Consider the following 21682-nt stretch of genomic DNA (forward strand, 5'->3'; position numbering starts at 1 on the left):
TTCCCTAGGATTTTCTTTGGATCTTAGGGCCAATCTCCTCTCATATTCCAGTTTCACTTTCCTTACCACACTAGTCACTCTTCTGGCCTGTGTCTTATATTCCTCGTGCATCTCTTCACCTGTCTCCTTATATCTCTTCCATAGCCTCTTTTTCGCATGCAATTCCTGTTTAATATTGTTTGTCATCCACTTTACTCCAAATTGCGTCCTCTTCTTCACTCATGGTATACAACTTACCATTGCCGATAACAAATATTCTTTCACAATTTCCCACGCACTAGTGATATCCCGGCCTTCCAATTCCTCCCTCCATGAAACTTCCCGAAGTTGACGTCTAAGACTATTATAATCACCTGCCTTATAATTCCACATAAGTTCCCGTCTCTTTGATACTCCTGCATGTCTATTCATTTTCCAAGTTAACACCATATGGTCACTCTCTCCAACTGGTGGGAGAGACATCAACTCAGTTATTATCAACTGTTCTGATGCTATAACCAAATCCAAAACTTTTGAACCTCTTGTTCCCTCTGTTACATGTTGCCTTAGACATTTGTCCCTCAATAATTCTAGAAATTCCATTCCCCTATTGCTACATGCATCTTCCTCTCTCCAATTTATACTACTGAAGTTAAAATCTCCCATAACAATCATTCTTCTTGCACTTGCCAAACTTATCTGTCTAAACATCTCCTGGTCCCCATCCTCTGTGCTCCTGGGTCTGTAGCAACACCCCACTAAATATCCTGTCTTGCCTACCTCTACCTCACACCATACACTCTCAAAATCATTTGTCTCACTTCCTTCCAAATTCTCCACTCTTAGAGGACATAGGTCATCACTTATCATAAGCAGTACCCCACCACCACGCTTTCCCCTCCTATCCTGACGAAAAATGCTATACCCAGCGACTTCTATTCCTGTTGTTATATCCCCTTCTGTCAACCACATCTCAGTGATCGCAATAATTTTTGGCCAGGCTGATGCTATCTGCGCCACCAATTCCTCTCCCTTATTCTGGATACTTCTGGCATTAGTATAAAGCATATAAATGCCATTGTTTCTATACCCAGCATTATCCCTTCTAGACTCCACTGGGCTCAGTGTTACCTGACATAGTCTCCCTTCTCCCAAGTATCCATTCCCATAAGAGGCCACCCCCTGCTATCATCCTCCCTGGGACACACTGACTTGTTCAGAACAGCAATCTCTCCAGATGCCTACGTCCTTCCTCATTCAAATGTAAATGGTCTCTTGCATAAAATTCCTCTCTCCTCAAACGCACTCCAAGCATCCACATATACCAGTCCTCTCTTGTCACACATTCTCGCTATTATGCCATTCAATATCACCGCTCTTCTGCTCAGCTCATCATTATCATACCTAGGCAACACGCACACTATTTTTCCTCTCTCTGTCTTCTTCCGTAGAGTCTCGAGCAAAAATCTCATATCTCTCGCCGCCCGACTTACATTACCACTCAAGTCATTCGTTCCTACCATCACAATCATCTCATCCACCCTTTCACCTCTCTTAATTGCCATAGCCATCCTATCTATTGTTCCTCCTGGCAAACACTCCTCACGCATCCTATCTTGAACACCACGGATCATTGAGTCGCCATACATTATACCTCTTACCATTCCCTCGCTCCTGTTGTTTCCATTCTCTCCTCTTCTTTCATTCCCATACCTCTCTCTTCTACTGTTTCCATTCTTTCCTCTTCTAGCACTCCCATACATCTCTCGCATTCCCTCTCTCCTACTGTTTCCATTTTCTCCACTTCTAGCACTTCCATATCCCTCTCTCATTCTGTCTCTCCTACTACTGTTTCCATCCTCTTGTCTTCTAGCATTCCCATACCTCTCTCTCATTCCATCTCTCCTACCATTTCCATTCTCTCCTCTTCTAGCACTTCCATATCTCTCTCTTTTTCCGTCTCTCCTACTGTTTCCATTCTCTCCTCTTCTAGCACCCATACCTCTCACTCATACTCCCTAAATTCTCTTTCTCTCCTACTCTGATTCGCCTTGTATTTATCTCTTCCATTCTCCTAATCTTATCTTTCATACTTCTGCTCTCATTCACAAGACATTCCACCTCCTCTTTCAACTCATCTATCTCCCTGTGCAGGTCAGTCACTCTTAATCTAAATTCACTCTCCCAAACAAAACTATCTCCTAAACTTTCACAATCACTCACACCTTCCACACTATCAACTATTATTTTCTCATTCTCTCCTATCACACTACTTGTCTTCCTACATTCATTCCCCGTTCCTGGAGCAACAAAGTCGGATATCGGTATATCTAATGTACTTATTTCCTCCAACTGCCTGCATTTTGAACACATACGCTCTCAACTCTCTTTAACAAGCCACATATGTAATTCCCGAGACGCATACATGCCGCAAGTACTGCATGCCACAAAGTCCCTTATGATATTGCTAATAATTGAGTTCTTAAATGGCGGAGGACTTGGTGTTACGCCACTTGCGACTGCTGCTGAATCCACCATCATTCCTTACTGCCGAGTGGCGTAATCTTTAATAATTATTCAATTAATAAATAAGAGGAAAAAAAAGTACAAACATCAGAACATTTAAGTACTAAATATAATTAAATAAAATGAAATATAACTAAATACAGTAACTTAGCTTCGTTTTGTCTTCCACCGTTACGCGTTCGATTCCGACGGTACCAAAATATATTATATCGCGACAGCAACTAACTTCCAATAAACAACCACTGAAGTACACTCGTATTCAGAGAAACAATTTAGCACTGAAAAACGTAGAAAAACGGGGAAAAAAGTGGACTATTCACCGATTAAAATTCACTTTCTTCTACACAGCTCAAATTCACTGCCACGTGCTATGATATGATTATTAGTGATATGATTAAAGAATTTCATTATTCTCTATAAAGCAAAGTCGCTCAAGCAGGTCCTTCAGGAAATCTGTGAAGTATTCTTCGAATCATGATTTTGAACAAAAATATAACATAATCTCGAACGTCGGCAGCAGGTTTTTTTAAATAATATTTCAAATAATTATCGTGAATTAATTTCTTCGAGAACAAAGAAAATGTTTTGTGGAGTAAGCGATTAGAAAAAATTAGCAAAAAAATTAAAAATTAAATTGGTTCTGGAAGGTAACGCAATATTTAAGTGAAGAAATTAAGCAAGGATCTTTATTTTGTCCAGGCATTAAAATTGTATTGTACAATAAAAAGAGAAAATAAAAATAATTTCTATATTTTTAGTTTATCCAATATAACTAAAATTCAGTTACCCAGTATAGATCAAGGAACTGCATTTCTTGTTATGGGTAACTGAGTCGCAGCTATGAGCCTGAGATAATCTGATTAAGTGCTCTCTTCAGCATGAGGGATTATCACACCTTCTAATGGACATGCTGGCCTAATTGCACTTCTTATCCATGTTCTTTCAACAGATAGCATGCATCGTATCCAGATTTTGCTGAAGTCTATAGACGTCCTAGCTGGTTGGGAGGTTAAGATAAAGATAATAAGCAAGCCGATATCCCATCTAATCCTGTGGTCATATTTGCATTGAGAATCTACGATATCTTATTTGATTTTTATCACTTCACTGCCTTCCATAGTCATTCTTCCTTTTTCTTGCCACATAGTAAAAGGAATCTGTTAGGAACTTCCTATGGCTACTCAGCTAATTTCTTCTCATAATCTCTCATTTTGCCTTTCTTACAATGCTGGTAAATCTTTCTATCCTGACCCTTGCACTGCTTGTGAGCTTGATGATCACTTTTTTGCCTTATATATTTGTGCCTCTGTAGCGCAATTGGAAGAAGGACAATACATTGTACCTTTGATTGGAAAAGACCTAAGTTCAATTCTCTTTATGACAGGAGGAATCTTTATATGGATTTTTTTTCAATTGAAGAAGGGTTAACCAATCACATACCAAGGTAGCAGGGTTTTATCTCCTGGAAACTCGGGTTTTCCATTCCACATACACACAAATCGGCCCTTCAAAACACACACAATTTACAGACAAAAAATACTAGTGGTGGTAGTGGTGGTGGGCAGTAGATGGCGATGTAGATCAAGATGCTAGTAGAGGTTCAGTGTAGTGGTGGAGATGGTGACTTGTAGAGTAAGTGTCCTCCCTTGATGAGTCTTCGGACTCCTTGGAGGTGTCACAAAATAATATCATTCACAGTATTTTCCTTTTATTGCAGCTCTTGCTTAATGATATTCATTCATACAACTCTTACCTGATTTATCCTCCTGACCTTAGATATACAGTCTCATATTGCTTCCCTTTGACACCTCTTAACTATCTCCCATGCATTGCTAACATCTTTCCCTTGAAGATACTACTATAGTATTGCTTCCAGCTGCTTGCCATAATCACAGTTCCACATGTAAGCTTTCTTAAATGACAATTCCACATGTTTAGCAATCTGAAGTCTTGACCACCTGGTCACACTCCCCATTAAGAGCCAATTTTACTACTAGTTTTTGGATAGACTTCTGATCCTGTTATCAGATTCAGAACTCTCAAACTTCAAATCTGGTTCATTACATGCTGCTTCAAGTAATTATCTCTTAATAGGTGAATAAAGCCAGTTTCCTTCTCATCATGTGATCTTTCCTCCTTCCAATCTGCATCTTCTATAGTTGAATGCTGTTGCAATAATTCTTGCCCTCCACTTGTTTTTTCATTTGCTGATGCATGTCAACATCTTTCCTTGCAATCCTAGCCTATAAGCACCTACCTATATGCTCACAATTTGGCATCTACAGATGCCGTATGGTCACTCTGATGCTCGATGATGTGCCACACCAGGCCTCGCCATGTAGTCCTGTTTGCTTTTCTGGAGGCCTCAACTCTCTGAAGATCTGTCACTCCACACACACACACACACACACACAATCCATCCATCTCACTGATGGTCTACTCCTTCCCTATAGGCACAACCAACTGTATATTTTGTCATCTTGGCCTCTTATCTTGCACTAAATATTCTTCGATCTCCCAGTCAGTGTACTGCTTGTTGTCTCTCATCTTCATGGTGACTTCCTGCTCTTTTTGGCAGCATGGCATATACTATTATCAGCATTACCCTACTTCCTATCATTTTCTCTCTATCTTTCCTAAAAATGTTATATCCCTTGCATTTTATCTCTGTAACTATATCATTAACCAAGTCTCATTAATGTCTATAACATTTAGTAACATTATGCCAACCAATGACTAAAGCTCCTCCTTATTGCTGATGATTCTGGTATTAGCACTACATAAACTGCAGTATTTCCTTAAGCTCCCAACTACATTTACCTTATATTGAGTACTGAATAGTATTTAGTTATGTGAAAGAGTAAATTCTTAATTTTTTTGATCATTCTCACACTTGCTTGCATCCTTGGAGCATGTGCTCACTCACACACACACACACACATACATACCTGCATTTCCATTTTCCCTCAATAACACTAGTTTCTGACTTTACACTTCCAACCCTCAATGAACAGTACTTCAAGACAACTTATTCTGGTTCCATTTAAGTGCTAGTGAGCAATATATAAGTTCTTTGATCAAATTCAGTCCACAAAAAGCACGCAAACTGCACACCATTTCTTTCACATAATCCACACATTGACTTATTTGCAATCATGGCCTTCCTTCTCAACTAACTTCTGTTTGTGATAGTAGACTCAGTCATAATCTTAACTCTCTCTCTCTTCTTTCTTGCTTCTCCTGATAAACTCTCATATTATCTCTTATATCATGCTTTTCATGTTTCACATCATTAGTACTTGCAAAAGCATTTCTTTCACTTTAAGTCTTTTCATACTGAGAACCTACTGTTATCATTAGGTTTTTCACCAGGGAAACAAGATTTAATCATGCTCTCATGAAATTTATCTGATCACTGAATCACTATAAAAAATTTCCCCTATCAAGAATTAAAAATTTATAAAAATATTACATACCAATCATTTATGATGATGATGATGATATACATCAGCCCATGTGTCTGTTGCACTTCTGACAGGTAGGCAAAAATCCAGACCACATAAAAAGCTAGCATTCCTTATATGCTATCCCAACTATATTTCCTAGATTTGCCTGTAGTCTACCAAATTCCTTGTAGCCATAATCTGTCATAGTATGTCCAAACAGGTAGGATAGATAAGTTCAAATCTACAAACACAGCATCATCATCAGTCAGTACCATCACTATTCTGCCTGTTTGAGTAAGACAGATTATAGCTACAAAGAACTTGGTAGACTGCAGGAAGATCTAGGGAATGTAGCTGGGATAGGCAGATAAAGCAGATTCTTTCCTGAATCTATTGGGAAATAAATCACCTTTCTTTATAAAAATAAGAAAGATGTTTCCATGAATATATTGCTATCTTGAAAAAATTGTACTAGCCTAAAGAAATGTGATACAGACAATTATCCCATATTGGGAAATGCTCATCATCAGACCATAGTTTCAAAATGGCCAAGGGCACCTAGCCAAATCTACTAAGTGGTATAATTTATTACTTGAAGCCTTGCTTTGTTTCTTTTCTTCAGACTTATCTATATTACCTACATAGGACTTGCATGCATATATCTTTTACTTGTGTGTTATTCTGTAACAATGATGTCAGTTTGGTGAAATATAAGGAAATAGTAATTATATTATTTTATCTATTATTTCATATACATTATGATTTCTTTCTAAAAAAATACCAGTACTACACACACACACACACACACACACACATTATTTATATTGTGTTAAGGCCATAGATGCTTTTGAAGTGGATTAGGTGGTTTTATGGTTAATTTTTGAGTTTTATTGTTCTTTGTGTTGTTTTTTTCTCATATTTTATGATTTTTTTTGGTTGTTTCTTATTTTCATTATTTTTTGAAAATTTTTTCTGATCCACAGTGAACTGTATTTTTAGCGATGTCTTTCATAGTTAGAGATGTAACAAACTCAATTTCAGTGCAGGTTTATGCTATGTATGGGCGAAAGACTCAAAATCATGTCCCCAGAGATGGAATACTTTTTTGCTAATGTCCATGCATAGCCTCATTCATGGCACATGAATACTGCTATACAGCTGTAGGCATAATGTTGTGTCAGGAGTGTTACAATCAGGTTTGTTCCGTTCACTAACAGCTGACCTGCAATGCTGCTTTACTGTTGCACTTTTAATAAGGAGGTGCAGTCCAAGTTAATTACAGTGTATTAGTCATTCCCATGTAAGGTGTTGCTTGTATTGCATGTAACAGGAAGTAGGGATAGAAACTACAGTCCCTACTATGGTTACCAAACAGGGTAACATTCACTGGATTCTTCCATTAAGCAAGGGGTTGTGTTTCACAGTTAATGATAGCCATTTACCATCTAGTGTCTACTTGACATTTGTTCAAATTAGAGAAGGTATGCTTTTCTGGGGAAGAATACTTTTTTAGTGTATCAGTTCTGTTTGTATAAACATGCCACAATGATGGATTGGCTTTGCTGTGAATGGCTGTACGTTGTGCATCACCAACTGATTAGTAGCCCACATGACCTAATTACTTTGTCTTGCTGTCCTACTGTTTATTATTATTATTATTCAGGCCTCTATGGAGTGATATGGAGTGACAAGATTCACTGTGGGAGGTACATCCTAGAAAACTCAGTCTATCATACCACTCCTTGAACTCACTGACCTTTTGTGCTTCCACCACTCTATCAGTGCAATGCATTCCACTGGTCAACCAGCCTCCATGCAAAGAAACCACTCCTCACCCTCTTGCTCACAACTTCCTTTCATAACTTCCAGGGATGGCCCCTTGACTTCACTCCTTCCCCCTGTTCCACCAATAAAAGAACTTTCCAGTGTCAACCACCTCTCAACAATCACATCACCTCTCCTCCTTCTATCCACCATATTCTCTCAGCCTGTCTTCATAATTAACATTTTACAGTCTTGAAACCAACTTTGTTATTTACCTCTGCACTCTTTCCATGGTGATTTATCCTGGTAGCCAAATTTGAAGGGAGGGCTTTATACAATTGAATGACAACTCTTTTATCTCTGCAGATCAGCATCCTTCTCTGTATTGCAGCAATCCTCTGGGTTATTTTCACCACCTTTGCAATATGTTCCCTGAATTTCAGGTTTTTACAATGGGTTTCCATTGTAGTGTTGTAGAGTTGCCATTCAATTTATACAATGAATGAAATTCTTATCTCTGCAGATCACCATCCTTCTGAATATTACAGCAATCCTCTGGCTTATTTTCATCACCTGTGCAATATGTTCCCTGAATTTCAGGTTTCTGTCAGTCATCACCCTTCCCCCAAGATCCCTTACCTCCCCCCACTTCTGGTACAGTTTCTCCAACAGAGTATACAGCCTCCCATCAATGTATCCCAAAATTCAAGACTTTACATTTAACTATTAAATTGAAATCTGCATTCATTTGCCCATCTGTCCAGTTTATTCAAATTCTCTTGCAGGGCTATCACATCTGCACTATTACTAATAACCCATCCCAGGTTCACATCATTTGCAAACAAGTGAATATCTCAATGAAATCCATAATGTCATTGATATAAAGGTTGAACAATACAGATCCCAACAGTACTGAGGGACCCCACTTATAAAATTCTACTTCCTTGATACGCAACTCTCTGATATCAATCTATGAAGTAGCAAATCCTGAATTCAGTTCACTAACCCAACATGTAAACCCATGTGCTGCAACTTAAATATCAGCTTATGGTGTGATACCCTGTCAAATACCTTTTGTAGAATAAAAAAAAAATGCTCTTGTCACTTTATTATAAAAGGCAATCATATTACTAAAACAAGAACATCCCTTAACAAATTCATGTTGGCTCCATGTTCACTCAGAGACAACAGTACCCTCATCTGCCCAATGCTGTAAGTGAATCTCACTAATATCTCCAAGATCTTAAAAACTACTAATGAAGTAAAAACTGATATATAATTTGACACTTCCAGTCTGCTACTACTCTTATGCAATGGCACTATCTTACCTGCCTTCCACTCCTTGGTACCATTCCCATGGCTAGACTTTCATTGAAAAGACAGGTCAAGGGAGTTGTCAGTTCTTTAGCACATTCGCTCAAAACCCATAGTGAAATTCCATCCGGTCCCACTACTTTATTGACATCCAGGATACTAAGTATTTGAAACACACTCTCTCTCTCTCTCTCTCTCTCTCTCTCTTCTTGCATGTCTAAACCTTGAACCTGCCTTATCCCTCTAGTATCAAAACCCACTTCTCCAGAATAAAATACCCCAATAAATTGTTCATTGAACAACTCCACTATGTCCTTTGCATCAGCCACTTTATTCCTAGTGGCCACATACCAAAAAAAATTTATGATTTTCTTTGGATTTCAGGGCCAATCTCTTTTCATATTCCAGTTTTGCCTTCCTTACCATACTGGTGATTCTCCTGGCCTAAGTTTTATATTCTTCTTGCATCTGCTGTCAAATCCTCTTCTTATATCTCTTCCATAACCTCTTTTTTTTACCTGCAGTTCTGGTTTGATATTGTTTGTCATCCACTTTACACCAAATTGTATTCTCTTCTTTACATGTGGTATAAAGCTTGCTATTGCTGCTAATAAATATTCTTTCACAAGTTCCCAAGCACTAATGATATCTCACCCTTCTAATTCCTTCCTCCATGGAACTACCCCAAGTTAATATCTAACACTATTATAATCACCTGCTATATAATTCTGAATGTCTCAGAATTATCATCTGCATAACAGGTGAATGTACTCCAAAAATGCAAAATGAAAAAATTCACCATTTTAATAGTTTTATATACAAAATGACTTATCAGATATGTCTATAGGTCGTGAAGATTTTTTTTTTATGCAAACCTTAAACATGCATCATATCTTCAGCATAAATCACTGGTGCATATTCTAATATCAAAAAAAAAAAAATAAATAAAATAAATAAAGATATCATATTTAAATATACTACAAAAAGGAAGTTGCATATATAGCATGTAATATATTTCTGAAATCAATTAAACAATTATGAGCAAGTTTATAAAAAAATTAATAAACATATTAATCTTCATATTTCTGTTTAATGCATTTTTTCTATTATGAAATGCTAGGTGAAAGAACAATAAGTGTGCTTACAAAGTTGGACATGATGGATGAATGTACTAATGCACGAGATGTTTTAGAAAATAAAGTGATAATATTAAAGAGAGGTAAGATGAATACCTTAAAAGTTTTACAAGGTATGAATAATGTTAAAATCTTTCATAATCAGAGGTGTAGGTATACCATAACATTGTATAGCATTGGGATGGTTTCCAAGGGCACCGGTGTCAGAAGGGTACCAGTGACATGATATTTTAACAGTTATCAAAATTGTCACACTGAAAAAATTGCATACTTGTGAATTTACGAAGAGTACCAGAACTTATCAATACCTGTCCATAATATTTACATTGAGATTTTCCTCAATAACTGAAGTCATTTGAAAGGAAGAGTAGCTACTGTCAAATTGTAAACTTGAAGAAAGTTAGTATTTTGTAATATAAATTATGTATTTTTCTGATTGTATGTCTGACTAAAAGTATCCTGTATGCCATTTAGTGTGTACATGTTTTCATAGCATTCCAGATATTGTTTCATTAACTTGAATTTTGATTCCAGACTTTTTTTTATAGTAACCATTGTAAATGATGTTGCATTGTTTTACCAGGTATTTTACCAGTTCTTAGATATTTACAAATGTATGTATTATTCACTCATAAATGCATTTTTTCTTATCCAACAATTTCCAATAATTAATAAATAAACTGTAAAGTAACTGTAAAATTAAAAATCTCTGAATTAGAGATAAATTGATGGAAGTTTTTCACTTGGCTATGCCCCAGTCCTCAAAATACTTCAGATGCATCGACTTACCTCTAATCTGGAGAATTTTAATAATAAGGCGTGTGACACACACCTTTTGGCAACTGGTATAGGTAAATATGACTTCTCCATTACTTCCACCTTAGTGTCACCTACCACCTCTGTGTCTGGTTCCCATTGATGAGACCTCAATAAAGGCCGAAACCGGTCTGGGTAGTGGCCCTTCCCTTAATGCATAGCATTATACATGTCCACAAGGAAATGTGTTTTGCATTATGAGAGATACTAAGGCAAGTGATGAGAACTTATACTACCTCAACCATGAGTTGCCCCTGTCCTGAAAATACTTCAGGCACAAACTTTGTTTGCTTACACTTGGATAAAGAATTAAACCAAATATATAATTTGTAGCATAGCCAAGTGAAAAGACTTCTATCAAGGTGTGACACCTTTTGACTACTTATATATGGAAATATGGGATAAGGATAAAGGGGTAAGGGATAATTTTCTTTACAGGGAATTCCAGGGTAAAGATATGCACAATACATCTCTATTACAGAGACTTAGCCTCTTCTTTACCAAGATGCACTGTGTGGCAAAGAGTCACATTCTTCCAGAGGTGCTCCCATTTTCACAGAACAGTGTGGATCTAGACTGGAAAGTTGAAAAATATTCCAGAGGAAGGCAATGGCAAACCACCTCTGTACCTTGCCAAGAACATTCCGTGAACATGCCAAAAATGAGAAAGTACGATATGCTGGATGGTAAGACCCTCAGGCCTGAAGGCATCCAACATGCAACTGGGGAAGAACAGAGGGCTTCCACAAGTAGAACTAGTTTTTATGATGTGTCCAGGTCAAATCCGGAAGGAAGCTTGGTCACGAATGTTGCTGGTTGGAATGTTAGAAGTATGAACCAATGTAAGCTGGAAATAATAAAGATGGAAATGAAGGGCAGGAAGCTGGATATGTTGAGAATAAGTGGACTTAGATGGACAGGAATGAGCCATTATCAGTCAGGGGACTATATTGTGTATTACTCAGGACATGAGACAATTCGTAAAAATGGAGTATCTTTCTTACTCAGGAAAAAGATGGCTAGGTATGTATTGGGTTATAATCCAGTGAGTGACAGAATCATTTCTCTCAGAGTGAGTGGACATCCAATGAATATGACCATCATTCAGGTTTATGCACCTACTACAGAGGCATCAGAAGAAGACATTGAAGAATTTTATGGCAAGTTACAAGAAGCGATAGATGCAGCACCAAAGCAAGATTTATGACTACTTATTGGAGATTGGAATGCAAAAGTGGGAGAGACTGAGGAACAAGGAATAACAGGTCATTTTGGTTTAGGTATTCGTAACACTGCAGGGAAGAGACTAGTTGAGTTTTGTGCAGAGAATTCTTTGTTTGTTGTTAACATCTGCTTTAAACAGCACAAAAGAAGATTGTACACATGGATATCACCTGATGGACAATACAGAAATCAAATTCATTATATACTTGGACAAAGAAGATGGAGAAGTGCAATTCAGTCTGTCAAGACTTTTCTAGGTGCAGACTGTGGAACAGACCATGAGTTATTAGTGGTTACGAAATACATGTGAAACTATAGAAACTGAAAAAAAAACACAAATGTCGATCGGATATGATCTTGGAAACATACCAGCTGAATACAATATTAGCATACAGAACAGATTCAATACACTCAATTTGTGTGAAAGAGAACCAGATGAACTATGGGAAGAGATTAAAGATATAATTAAAACAGACGCAAAGAAGAATATTCTGATAGTTTGTAAGAAGTCCAAATGGCTGTCACAAGATGCCATCAAAACTGCTCAGGAAAGGAGGAAAATGAAGGCCACAGGAAATTTGCAGGAAGTACGGAATTTGAATGCAGAATTTCAATGACAAACCAAAAGAGACAAGAAAAACTACTTTAACCAGGAGTGCCAACAAATAGAAGACCAAAACAAAAAAAGAAAAAACAAGAGATCTTTTCAAAAAGATCAAAGAACTAACAGGGAAGTTTAATGCCAAGGTGACAATATTGAAAAGTAAACAGAAAGGATATCTTACAGAACTTGCAGACATCAAAGAAAGATGGAAAGAGTATACAGAAGCCCTTTACAGAGAAGACTCCAAAATTACTGAGAAATTTGAAGAGCAGGATTATACACAGGAGCCAGTACCACTGGAGAGTGGAGTGAGGTGGGCACTGCAACAGCTATCCAGTAAGAAAGCACTAGGAGGAGATGGAATACCCATCGAGCTGCTCAAAGCCCTGGGAGAAGAGGCAGTTAAAATTTTAACAGCTCTTTGTCAGTGAATTTGGATCACAACTACATGGCCTAGGGAATGGAAAAAACCAGTTTATATACCTTTATTGAAGAAAGGCGATGCAAGAGAGTGTGAAAATTACAGAACTATAGCACTGATTTCTGATGCAAGTTAAGTCTTACTTGAGATCATTCCGAAAAGACTGGAACCATTCATGAAGAGAGAAATGCCAGGTCAACAGGCAGGATTTTAAAAAGGCAGAGGAACAAGAGATCAAATCGCTAATGTGAGATGGATAATAGAAAGAGCACTACATAAGGCTTTTGACTCTGTAGATCATGTGAAACTGTGGAATGTGTTAAGAACAATGAGTCCCAGAGTATTTCATTATCCTTCTGAGGAATCTTTATGAACAAGAAGCTACAGTCTGAACAGATCTTGGAGAAACTGAGTATTTCACAGTAGGTACTGGGGTGTGACAAGGATGTATTTTATCTCCGTACCTATTTAACTTGTACAGCAAATACATTTTAAGAATGGCAGGGCTGGGGGAGTCTTTAGTTGGAATTAAAATTGGTGGAAAAAATATTAATAATTTGAGGTATGCAGATGATACTACCTTGCTAGCAGAATACAAAGAAGATTTGGAGGAACTTATTATGAAAGTTAAAGAAGAAAGTGATAAATATGGTCTTAAACTTAACCTCAAAAAGGCAAAAGTTTTATGGCAACATGTGAACTTAATGATTTTGAAGTAGATGGGGAGAAAATGGAAGCAGTTAACAATTTTGTGCTCTTAGGATCCCGAAATGATAAAGATGGTTATTGTACTGAAGAAGTTAGAAGAAGATTATTACTTGAAAAGAAAGCAATGACAAATTTAAGCAAGATCTTTAAAGATATTAGCCTCAGAACAAAAATCAGAATTGTGAAAGCAATGGTATTCCCTGTGGTACTGTATGGATGTGGAAGTTCGACCCTGAGAAAGAGTGAAAGAAGGAAGACAGATGCATTTGAATTATGGGCTGTAAAGCAAGCCAATAAATCAGTGATAGACAGAATACAGCCAGATTGCTCCCTCGAAGCTCTGATCATCAAGCAAAAATTGTCATACTTCATATATATTATGCAAGCAAATGACAGTCTGGAGAAGATGATGATACTTGTTAAAGTTGATGGAAGCAGGAGAAGAGGAAGACCAAGAATTAGATGGGTGGATGGAGTTAAAGAAGCAACAACTGGAGTGCGCTTGGAGGTTCTGAAAGACATGGTCAGGGACAGATCGGAATGGAGAGTGTGTGTTCATGAAGTCACTAGGAGTCGGAAATGATTTGATAGAACATAACACACACACACATATCGAAATATGACTTCTGCATTACTTCAATCTTGGTATCACTTCTGCGTTTGGCTCCCACTAATGAGACCTCAATAAAGGTCGAAACCAGTTTGAGTAGTGGTCCGTCCCATAACACATAGCATTGCACATATCCATAATGATATGTGCATTCCATTATGGAATATTAAGGCAATTGACATGAAGCCATTAGCCCCTATATACAAGTAACCCAGTCGTGATGTGACTTCACATGCAAACTTTGTTTGCTTACACTTGGATAAAGTATAAAGCCAAGAATATAATTTCTTGGCATCTTTAATTTATAATATAACGAAGTGAAAAAACTTTCAACATCTATCTCTAATCCACGATATTACAATTAGTTTTTTCTCAAGTAATTTTCACCTATGAGTATCGCTGTGGCAAATGATGGTCTCTATTAAACTGCATATTTTTTTCTGTTGCTGCTTAATTATAATTATTACTATTATTAACATCTGACCTCCAAGGTACACACCGTCTCTCTCTCTCTCTCACACACACACACACACATGCTCATTCAACTATGTCTTAAACTGATTCAATGTGTCTACATTCACACCACACTCGGGCAATTCATTCCACTCACCAACAACTTTCTATGCAAAAAAAAACAAGCTCCTTACAACTCTGCTCTCACCCTCCTTATACAGATTCGAGATACTTCTTGTCTTCTTCTTCTGTTCCCTCTCCCATTCTATGAAAAATTTCTTAATTATCAAAACTGATAGACAAGAAGGGACAGGGAGTGCTGTTGGTAAAAGAAGGTGAATTATATCCATGCAAATTCTAGGTGCAAGTTGTAAATAATAGCATTGGATTTGAGTCAGTATGATGTGAGGTGAAGGTTAACAAGAAGAGATATTTAGTTGGATGCTGGTATAGGCAGAAGAATGTGGAGAGTAGTGATGAAAAAATCTATAAGCAACTTGGATTAGTGAACAAGGGAAGGGTGATTATTATGGGTGATTTTAATTATGGCAGTATAAATTGGATTGAAGAGATAGCATTTGGGATTAAGGAAAATGAATTTCTTGTTTTCTTGAGGGATGATTATCACAGGCAGCATGTAAAGGCGGGCACACAAGTATCGAAAGTTTTAGATCTGATCATTTCATCAGAGGATGTAATTGCGAGTGGGGTTTCGCACTTTACTTCAGCTGGTGATAGTGATCATGAAGTGATCACTCTGCTTGTGGCTAGCTATATGCAGGCTTCTGTGAGGAAATGATATATGTGGAATTACAAGGCTGGTGATTATGAAAAGCTTAGGATAAGCTTGGAGCTATAGTGGAATGAGATGTTAAGCAGGAGAAAGATAAATGGCTGCACAGGAAGAAATGACCAAAAGATATTTAACAACATTGATGTGCAAAGGTCAGAAACACTGAATAAAGTGGGTGTCAAATGGATGAACAAAGGGATAAAGCATGAAATTTGGAAAAAGGGGATACTGTGCAATCAGCACAAGATTAATTATGGTAACAATTAATTGCATGAGGGGATATCAATGGATGATGTGTATTAATTTTCACGAGCCATTCCCAAACTTTCAGTACCTGTGCACCACTTTTAAAATTTTAGTAACAATGGTGTCTCCTCCTTAGGTAAAGAAAATTTGGGAGAAGTTATAATAATATAATAATATTGTATTCAAACACTGATAAATATAAAGGTATTTATTTTTAACTTTTGTATTATAATAAATTCCAGACCTGTAAAATATATTTTTTAAATTATTAAGTATGTTTTTAGTTATACAAATCCAATATACATATTGTATGCCCACACTTCGTAGAACCGACTTTGGCTTTGTGCCAAGAATAATCAATTCATGCTGAGGGGGAGAAAGAAATAAAAATTGGTCACCAACACGCGAAGTCACGTGCTTCATACATAAATTTTCCAACTGTTGTACAGGCGAAATAGTTACTGCTTTAAGAACTAGAATTTTCATAAAAGAAAAGCTAATTTTCCAACATACAATAATAAACACTCATCCCATGAATGCATTGATTACCCTAATATTAGAATGGATTCTTCTTCTTTTGACATGAGCAGAAGTGTCGAAGAGTCTCATATCTGTGGGTGTACAGTACAGTAAAAACAAAAATTATGAACTGGTTAAAACCATCTGTTTTTAACAAGTGATTCATATGAAAAGTTTAAAAAATATAATAGAGAAATATTAATATTATTCAAATATTTTAATATTAATTATTATTAGACTCCACTTCAAATTTTGTTGATAAACAGCAATGCAACTACTAAAAACATAAGAGTATTACAGCTGGCATATAACCTGTACATACCTGTACAACTTGTGACACAAACACGATTAAACATGTATAGATGCCCACATGCATGACTGGTGAAACAATCTGAGAATGATTATAAATTAAGATATGATTGATTTCAAAGTTTAGCAGAGAGTTCAGACCCACATGGTGTGTGGTATTCAGCATGCAGCATTCCTAATGGAAGTCAGTTGATACTTACTAAGAGACACATTTTGTTTAAAACTCCCTTTAGATTTTTCAATTATTGAAAAATTAATTATTTATTTAATATACTATAAGTGTGTCATGTGGGTTGCAGCAAGACATTTAAATTTTATATTTAAATGTGTGCCGATATTGTCTAAATTATTATAACTGAGAGATATTTGAGTATGAAATGTGATGTTTCACACTCAGATACATCTCAGGATATGAGAAATTTATCCAAATATCTTTTGGATAAATTTCTTAGGTGATATTGTCATAAATTCATTGTTTTTGTTAGTACACTGATACAGCATGGCAGTGAAAGGCTAATCATTAAGTTGGTCTGCATGGCAGACAAATAAAGTAAATGGCATGAATTTCTCAAAAATGGTACAGTGTCATGAATGTAATATGTATACACTGGAAGGTGTCGCAGATATTTATGTAGAGAGACTGGATAAAAAAAAAATAATGAGTGTGGGTGTGCAGGAAATGGGATATTCTGATAGATCATGAAACTTGCTTAAATAGTTTAAATACAAGCAGGGAACATGCATTGTAACTGACATACCAGTTGAAAATTGTGCAAATGTTCAGAGTGTGTGTGTGTGGAAATGATAGCAAGGAAAAAAGTTCAATTTACGATAAAGCAGTTTTTAATGTTATACAACATTAAAAACCGAATGAAATTAATGATAAAGTAGGCAATAATGATGTTGAAAAACAGAGTGCAATTAATGGTAAGGTGTCAAGTGGGATTGATGGCAAACAAGTATGTGTGATTGGAGATAAAACAGAGAGAGTGAATCATAGAAAAATAAGGATGCAAGATTTGGAAACTGAGTTATTGAAGATGAGCAGATGCAGAGTGACATGAAGAGAACTGTAGATAGTATGGAAGAGTGAAGAAGACCAAAACAAATGATGTCAGTATGAGAAAGGTAACAAAAGATATAAGAATGGTGTCGTATGTCAATTTGATTATTAGATGTATGGCAAATGAGAATATGCACAAGGTTTGTTTTCCTGGAGGTAAAATGAATAGAGTGATTGAGGCATTGAATATGAGGAGTAAGCAAGCAAAGGAGTTGGTAGTGGTAGTACAGACAAATAACTTGCCTGGGAACAATGAGAATGTAATACTGGATATCGGGAGGTTGTTGAGAAAGATAAAAGATAGTGTGATAGGAAAGGTATCAGTGTGTTGCATAGGTTTAACAGTGAAGAGATGAGGCAGAGAGCAAGAATTATTATTATATTATTATTGTATGGACACCTCCATGGAGTGTGAAGACTCATTATGGAAGACCCAAACTATCCACACAATCTATCATACCTCCTCTTGAACCCATTAACAGAAAAAGCACTCACATCTGACTCTGGCAACCAATTACACTGACAACTTTCCAGCCACAAAATATAGTACTCACACCCTTACTCAACTTCCAGGGATAATCCCCTTGTTTTAGTTCCTCTAACCAAGTGCAGAAACATTTTCCCTCATCAATCCTATATAACCCTTTAAACAACTTTAATGTTTCTATCATATCCAGTCTTTTTCTCCTATCAACCAACTTCTGCAATTCACACACCCTCAATCTATCCTCATAGAAAATATTCCACAGACTACTCACCATCTTTGTTACTTGCTTCTGAATCTTCTCTGCTTTCCTCATCTCCATTTCCTCAGGAGACCAGACCTGAACATTATAAGGAGGAATAACGAACTTATAAAAAAAACTTTGAAAGAGGACCTGAACTTAAGGAGGAATAACGAATTTATAAAAAAAAACTTTGAAAGAGGACCTGAGCTTATAAAGAGTAATAACTTCCTTATCTCTACTTATTAATGTGTTCTTCAATAACCAAGTAATCTTATGTACTGCCTCAGCAACCTTAGCAATATGTCCTCTAAACTTTAACTCTCTATCTACCACCACCCCTAAATCTGCAGCTTCATCTATTTCCTGAAGTACAGTTCCATCAACGTGGCACACAGCTTGTAATCTCTTTATCCCAAAATGCATAACTTTACATTTCTCCACATTAAACTAATACCTGTTATTTTTGCCCATACTGACAGCCTATTTAAATCATCCTACAAACTGTTCACATCTTCTTGCTTAACTATTACTCTACCTAGATTTGCATCATCATCAGCAGCAAACAAATGAATATTTCCTTTCGGGTTATGTACAAATTAAATAGTAGTGGTCCCAGCACTGAACCTTACAGCACACCACTAGTCACCTGAGTTTGCCTGGATTCTTCCCCTCCATATACTTCCTACTTTTTGATATCTGTCCAGCAGTCATCCTCTTATTCACACAACCAGTGTCACATCAATCCACATTTGTTCTAATATGTGTAACCGAGTTCCATGTTGTATTCTGTCAAATGCCTTTGCAGAATCATCTTGTAGCCATTTCCTTTATCCAACTCAGCTGTTACTGTTATAAAAAGTTAGTAAATTACTAAGGCATGACCTATCGTTCACAAAGCCATGTTGCTCCTCATACAGTATCATATATTTATCCACACATTCTTAAATTCTCTTTTTGACTATTTTTCTAGTACTTTTACCACCACATCTAATATACAGATTAGTCGATAATATATTATTGTAGTTGTAGAACCTCTGTTATCAAGAGAATCACTTTGTCCCTCTTTCCACTCCCTTGGAACTCTACAAGAGCTGAGACTTAATTAAAGAGCCTAGTCAGAGGCATTGCCAGTTCCATTGCACATGCTTGCAAAACCTGAGCTAATATCCCATCTAATCCCACATATGTACTTCCATTGAGATTCTGCAATATCCTACAAACTTTCAATTCATCCACCTCTCTTCCCATATTAGCATCTGTCACATGTTAAAGCAGTAACCTCACTTGGATTGTGAATGATTTTATTACTATTATTATTATTACCCCAAGACCTCATGGAGTCAAAGACTCATCTGGAAAGTCCTTTTATCACACACAGCTCATCATACCACGCCTTGAACATGTTCAAACTCCTTGCAGACACCACACTCTCAGGCAAGGCATTCCAATCATTTACAACTCTGCACGAAAAAAACCTGCCTTTCACACCCTCTTTATACAGTTTCCAGGGATGACCTCTGGTTCTCCCACTATTTTCTGTAGAACTTCTCCAGCATTGATCCTATAACAATCCCTTACCAACTTGTACAGCTCTATCATATATCCCCCCCCTCTTCCTCCTGTCCACCAGACTCTGCAAATTACATCTTCTCAATATTTCCTCATACTCGACATTCTAGAGGTCAGAAACTACCTTAGTCAATTGCCTTTGGACCCTTTCCAACATCTCTTCATTCTTCTCAAAACCAGGTGACCAAATCTGGGCACAATGATCCATGTTTGGCCTAATCAAAGCCTTATACAACGGAACAAGAATCTCCCTACTTCTACATGTCAGTGTCCTCCGCATCATTCCCAGAAGCTTTCATCCCAGAAGTTAAGGGATGAAAGTGGTAGAATGGTAACTACTGCAAGAGACATTGTTGAGTTATTCAGTGATCAATTTATAAGTGTGTTTTGTCCTGATCAGGGTGGAATCATGAGGAACTTAAGTGCACATAGGAGAGGATAGCTTAATTATGAGTGAGCAGGAGGTATTTGAGGAAATAAATAACCTTGATGTTAGTAAGGCGATAGGATTTGATGAAATATCACCACACATCTTAAGAGAATGTTCCAGGGAACTAGCAGTAGCATTGGCATGCCTGTTTAACAAGAGTTTTGCAACAGCACAGGTTCGAAGGGAGTGGAAGGAGGGTAAAATTGTTCCACTGCATGAAGGTGGCGATGAGGCTGTAGCTTCAAATTATAGACCAGTCTGTATATCTGGAGTTGTGGTGAGGGTCCTAGAGAAATTGGTGAGAAGTAGGATACAGAAATAGGTTGATAATAGCAGTATTCTCTGTGGTTATCAGCATGGGTTTGTTAAGGGGAGATCATGTTTCACTAACTTACTTATGTACTATAACAAGGTGACAAATATGTTGGACACAAGAGATGCATATACAGTGGTGTACTTGGATTTTGCAAAAGCTTTTGATAGACTGCCACATGACAAGCTCTTAATTAAATTGAAGGAGATGGGATTGGATAACAGACTTCTGTGTTGGATCAGTGACTGGCTGTCAGATAGGTATCAGAAAATTGTATAAATTGTGCAATATCTCGAAAGAGAAAGGTCACCAGTGGTGTGCCACAGGGGTCAGTTTTGGGGCCATTGTTGTTCAATTTGTATGTTAATGATATTGGTTGGGTTTAACTAGTGATATCTAGCTGTTTGCAGATGATGCAAAACTGGGGAGAGCAATGCACAGTCAGGCTGATATTAATGCCTTACAAGAGGACTTGAATAGATTGCATGAATGGGTTGGTAAGTGGAACTGTCTATTCAATGTTGTCAAGTGTAAGGTTTTGAGATTTGGTAAGCAACGATGGGATGCCAAGTATACACTTGGTGGGGAAAACTTTAACAGAAGCAGAGGAGATGAGAGATCTAGGAGTGATGATGGACAAGGACCTGAAATTCAGGGGCCACATTGCACAAGTTGTGAAGACATCACATCGAATAATGGCAATGATGCAGA

General features: G+C 37.1%; 1 protein-coding gene across 1 annotated transcript in view; it reads left to right on the forward strand.

Annotated features, from left to right (window-relative positions):
• The window catches only part of LOC150093744 (dynamin-1-like), a 300405-nt gene that overhangs the window by 77417 nt on the left and 201306 nt on the right, over window positions 1–21682 (forward strand). The window contains exon 6 of the mRNA XM_090412966.1: window positions 10150–10248. Within this exon, the coding sequence (XP_090269092.1) occupies window positions 10150–10248 (99 nt within the window). The remainder of the gene's footprint in view (window positions 1–10149; window positions 10249–21682) is intronic.

Source organism: Typopeltis vanoorti, chromosome 23 (assembly GCF_054136105.1).
Source record: "Typopeltis vanoorti isolate ZY-2024b chromosome 23, IOZ_Tvanoo_1.0, whole genome shotgun sequence".
Taxonomy (NCBI): Eukaryota; Metazoa; Arthropoda; class Arachnida; order Uropygi; family Thelyphonidae; genus Typopeltis; species Typopeltis vanoorti.